The 6000-nt window shown below is 31.2% G+C and overlaps 1 protein-coding gene across 1 annotated transcript; it reads right to left on the minus strand.

Annotated features, from left to right (window-relative positions):
- Positions 1 to 3532: 3532 nt before the first annotated feature.
- On the minus strand, positions 3533 to 5206 carry LOC140977775 (CDGSH iron-sulfur domain-containing protein NEET-like). Its single transcript, XM_073442507.1, has 2 exons — positions 4894 to 5206; positions 3533 to 3778 (listed from the first exon to the last, which is right to left on the minus strand). Exons 1-2 carry the CDS (start codon positions 5076 to 5078, stop codon positions 3676 to 3678), a joined length of 288 nt encoding a protein of 95 aa, XP_073298608.1. The 5' UTR covers positions 5079 to 5206; the 3' UTR covers positions 3533 to 3675.
- Positions 5207 to 6000: the final 794 nt, after the last annotated feature.

Genomic DNA, 6000 nt, shown 5'->3' on the forward strand with positions numbered 1-6000 from the left:
AATTCATGTTGTTGCATAGATAATTGGGTAGTTGGGGAAGTGGTTTGAATTATTTTTCTTCCGATTTCTTTAATTGTTAATTATAATAATTTTCTATAAGTTATTCGACCATCTTGAATTTATTCGGTTACTAAGTTGGTGAAAGTTGAAACCAAGAGTTTTAGTTCTTCTTTATCAATTTTAAGTTACTGGCATCGGGTTTATTTTGAATTTTTTTTTATTCTTCAAAGTTAAAAAGTAATCCGCCTAAGATAAATAAGATTTATATATTTTTCACAAACTATCTTACTGATCAATTTCATGAAACTAATCTCAAATCTCGTTTGGTCAATCAAAAATATTATTTTTATATCAAAAGTATTAATTTTCATTATAAAATAGATGTTATTGACCAATCTCATGGATATATGTCTTCGAGACTGTATCACAATATACTTGTTTTATATTTTCTCATTAACAATTTGTCTTTGACTATAATTTACCATATGCAATTAATAAAAATGTGTCATTGGTTCGAAAATAAAGAAGAAACTCTAAAATATTGTGTTAATCATATCAATATTAGTTGTAGAGAGCATATATTGTCATAAGATTTATACACTTTGTTGTTTTTTGCGGAAATATTTTTTACAAAATTCAAATTTTAATTATAAATAGTGAAGTCAACTTAAAATACGTGCATATTAAAATTTAAATAAATTATAACTAATATTGAACGTGCGGAAGATTAACGTAATTTCNAATTTATATAATTTTTTATTGAATAAATCAATTAAATAATTATAAATATATAAAATTACACATTTACAATAATAATCACCGTAAATTTAAGATGACACACAAAATTAATTATTTGGATATTTTTCCAGATCAAATCTTTCACACACAAAACGAAATGTTAAAAATTTAAAAACTAGTTTTAGTGAAGAAGATTGTCAATAACTTAATGCAGCTGATAAGAAACATATAACCCAAAATTATGAAATTTGACCCAACTCAACTACAAAAGCTAGCTCAAAGAGAGAAAAATTGTTAAATTCATATATACAACTCTTAAGTCGACGTGGGACATCTATAACACTCCTCTCACTACCATGAACGAAAAACAAGGACGTGAAGTTTACAACAAATCAGCGGATGAAACATAAAGGCAGTCCAATATATAATGATGGACTTGAACTCTGATATCATGTTAAGATTGTGGACTTATACCTAGTCCCATGTCAAAACAATTGAGAGAAGATTATCCAAATCCATATATATAATTCTCAAAAACTCAATCTAACCGCTATAAAACATATAACACGAAACTTAAACATGGTATACGAAATGCTTTCCATGGACAAACAAAACTGAAGCATTATCTTAACGGACAAGCTATGACAAAGAAAAGGAGAAAAGAGAAAACTTTGATTGAGTTCTGCGACTGGGAATGCCAAAACTAAACCCATGTGGCTAACCTGACCCATTGGCCTTTATTTTTGTTGAAATTATTGCCACGTGTTAAAAATAAAAAGTTTTATTCTAATTTTTTTTAAAGAAAATGTAGATTTTTTTGTTGACTCAGAGAAAAGGCAGATATTCATATTACTGTAATATATATATTGAAAGCTAAGCATACAGTGTGATTAAAAAATAATAATATAAAAATTGTAAATCATTTAATAGCTCCACTGCCCAAAAGCAAATATAATTCATGTTCAAAATTAAATATAAATTTAATTATAGGATTTTATATTAAAAATTAATTTAATCTTGTTATTTGTATATTTATACATGTGATTTAGAATTAATGTTCTTTTGCTCATATGAAAATTAAGGAACTTATGCCAGCTTAGATAAAACGATCTTCACCTTCTTAATATAAAAAAAAAGTTTGTTTTCCCGTGTTTAATTTTATGTAATTCACATATAGCATATATAACTTGATCGAATTTTGTTTAACATGATAGTAAGAATTTTATGTATTAGATATAAGTGTTGTATCGGATGTTGAAACATCTTGTGACAATATGAAACAGAATAATATAACACACAGATAAATAATTTAATTAAAAATAACACATAGATAATTATGTACAAGTGAACATACTTGTGTGATGTATTAGGACAAAATAATCATTAGAAGAGAAATCGAGTTTACAAAACCAATATTAGCAAATAAACGAAAAATATATTTTTTAACAAGCCAATGGAAGTAAATTGCATCATAAAATATCAATAATATGAAAAATCAAAACACAAGATTGCAAATATGTGTGGCTGAAATTTGGAACTGCAAAAACAATTTTTCAATCAACACTTTATACGAGCGTTGTGTTCAAGTGTCTCCAATACGTCACGAGAACACAGTGAACAATGATCCTTCGTCATTGCGAATTTTTCAGAAAATTCTCTTGAACTTTATATATTCTCTATTTGTTATCTCGTATCTCTCGCTATTTTATTGTGCATCAAATATTTTTCTTAATATATGGAGACTTGTTTTGATTTCTTAAACATATTCCTACAAGATAATCATTAGGAAACAAATTATAAAGTTTAAAAACTCAATATTATATAAAGATGAAACTCTTAAAGTACGATCTTTATCAAAAAGAACAAAAATTTACGATACACATTTCCTTTCATAACTAAATATATAATTGCTGATTTGTGCTTGAATCATGACTATATTAAGTGTGGCCATATTTTAAAGATACATAATATATGTATTAGCTATTCTACCTTGCCACAGTTGCGGAATTTGGTTTTCAAGATGTATTCCACTTTGTCTGGATCGACGGTGTATATTCTACGTAATCGGAATCGACAATTCCAAAGTTTCATGTCAAACCATTGGTTATATTCAAGGTAACCGGCGCCTATTTTCGGAGTTTTATATGGACGATGTGGATTATGAAGTGTGCATCTTTGTAGACGGATAATTATTTTTGGTATCGGGTTGATAAGTAATATTTTTGACATAAAAATAATATTTCTCATGCGTGACCAAAAATCAAAATAAGTCAAAATAAGAAATTTATCACACAAAATTAACTCGTGAGATTGTTTCAAAAAAGTTTGTGCACAGTAAGTTTTATAATCTTATCTAAATTGAAACTACTTTTTCATTATTTTCGTTTTCCAAATTAAACCTGAAACCCTTTTCCTGTATTCTCACGACACCTTAAATATTTGAATCCCTCATTTATGACTTGATTCTTGCATCAAACATCGATCAATATAATAGTGATCAAACAAACAGCACAAAAAAATCGGGGTGTGGTCATAGGCTGAATGTTAATCCGACTACTCGTTTGGAAAAAGTGTCTGGGTATAATAATTGTATTGATACTTGAGCGGTTTTAAAAATTTGAGTCGCATCGTTATCACCAACTATAGTTTTTAGTAAAATGACAAGCGTTCGTTCATACAATTGGTATCAGAGCCAATGTCACGAGTTTGATTCTCATTCATTGTAAAGAATGTAAATTATCGGGATATAGGTTATTGGTAAGCAATAATTACTCAAACGCTAATAGAGCAATCAAATGTGAATATAGTTTTTGATATAACGACAAACGATGGATCATACAAAAAGATTTGAAAAATAATCAGAGAATTAAATGACCTTAAAAATCCATAGTTTACAAAACGAGCACCGTGCTTGGTACTAAGCAGAAGTTTTAAGTCTTATTTGGTTTTCAAGAGCAAAGGTCCAACGTTATCCCCAGAAGCTTTGTTGTGCTTCAAATGTGTTCCATCGCACAGGGGAAAGGTCTTGGACCTCCAACACCTGCACAACAAAATAACATTGGAAACAAAATGAATCCAAATTTGGCCCTCTTTTACGAATTCCCTACCCTATTATTTTCCAACCAATAGAAGAGAATTTTAAAATGGCCTAATCCGACAAGATTCGGCCTTTACCTACGTATACTCCATTGACCATTTTCGTTACGAAGAAAATCAAATAGTAGCACCATTATGTTAAGTGTTAGGGTGAGTTAAAAAAGTAGGAGTGAGATAGAAAGTATTTAAAAAATAAGGACTCTGACTTTTTTTTAAGAAACAAAGAGTTGACTTTTGATTATTATACTAACAACAATTAAACTTAATTAATTCTCCTTTTTTTTTCTTCTCGATCGACACACATCTTCTCTCAATTAAAATTTACGAGTCTTTTTCCCCAAATCGAGATATTGAATAGACCCAACAATCAATTGTCGACCAATGTTTGTTCGACCAAAACTTTGGTCGACCAATTGTTGGTCGACCATTGCTTTGGTCAAAGACCAAATCTTTGGTCGAGCAATTTGGTCTTTGACCAGACCAACATGTTGGTCTTTGACCAAATCAATGATCGACCATTGGTCGACCAAAAGTTTGGTCGATTCACGCTTGTGTCGACTAAAACGTGATCAAAATTTTCTTTTTCAATCAGCGATCGATCAACGAAAATAAACAATAAATCGAAATAAATGTTAATATTATCAGATTATTAGTCATTACGTCGATTTGTGTTGAGAATTATAATCGGAAAGGAAATGAAAATGGGGTCGACGGAGAGGATTTAGGTTGAGTCGACTGATGAGAATAAATTACGTGTTTAAAATAAATGTATATATAAAATCAAATTTAATTATGTATTTACACTTAAAACACAAAGACATTTAAGTAAATTGAGTCATGGATTATTTTTTAAATACGTCAGAATGCGCTCACTTTTCCCCAAATTTCCATGTTAAGTGTTATTAATAAATCATTTCACATTTCTTCCTAGAACAATGAGTACCAACAACTATAAAAATCGATTAAAAAAATGAATTCTTCACCAACGAAACAGATTAGAATTCAAATTGGGAAAACATAAAACATGACAGAAAATTCCATGTGGTTTCAAAAGAAAACCTGCAGTACGCAGTGACGGGTTTGGAGAGGTTAGTGACGAGAACTGAGTCCACCACTTTATCTTCGGTCTTGCGAATATCTGGGTTTACCGTCTCGGCTCTCACCGCCACCATCCGCCGCTGCTTACCGGCAGCGGCGGACGAGACGGGCCTTCCGTATGAGATCCCGGCGTAAACAGATGCCATGAATGTTGTTATTATAATTTGTAGCGGCAAATGCCAAATCCTGTTTGTTGGATTTTTTCGAATGACCTGCGAATTCTAGGGTGGATGATTGTATCAGTTGAGTTGCCAATAAAGAACTTGAGGCTGACACGCTCCCTTAATATTTTTGGATTATTTTGTTGATATGTTTTCGAATCATTTTGGTTGGTTGGGTTTTATTATTTATGTAATATTAATAGATTTGTTTAATTAACATTTTTATTGTTATAAGAGTAGGTCTTTTGTGAGACGGTCTCACGAATCTTTATCTGTGAGACATGTCAACTCTATCGATATTCACAATAAAAAATAATACTCCTAACATAAAATTTTTTTGATTGATCTGAATGAACAATGATACTCACGGAAAATTTTAGGGTTCGCTTCCTGCAAGTGTCACTAGTCCAGACGCAGGTTCGAAATTACCCTGAGCCTGAAATCACGAATAAGATCTTTAGAAGGGGGCCGGGAGGGTGTCCCGGCGTAGCCCCTCCGACGCTCAAGTCAGAGACTGAGGATATATGGGGGGAGCAGCTAAGGGTGCTGCTGAAAATAATATATTCAATCATTAATCATGCGCTCAAACCTGGTATTTATAGGAGAATACCTGGGCTTGTCATGGGCCATTCACCTGTGGGCCTTAGAGATGGGCCGGGAGTTTGAACCGGATCTTGATGGGTTCATCCATAGGATATCAAACAAAATCATCATATGTAATTTCAATAATAATTATAATAAATTTTAAACATGACGAATATAATTTGATATATGCTCTCAAATACTTCCACTCAGTCAACTCCCCGTTCCAAATCAAATGTATCAACTATGTAGGACAACCCTAGCTAGTTCATTAATTTTAATTTTTTTCAGCGGGCTTTAACTTGATTTTTTGACGTCCCTGGAC

Source organism: Primulina huaijiensis, chromosome 5 (genome assembly GCF_012295235.1).
Source record: "Primulina huaijiensis isolate GDHJ02 chromosome 5, ASM1229523v2, whole genome shotgun sequence".
Lineage (NCBI taxonomy): Eukaryota > Viridiplantae > Streptophyta > Magnoliopsida > Lamiales > Gesneriaceae > Primulina > Primulina huaijiensis.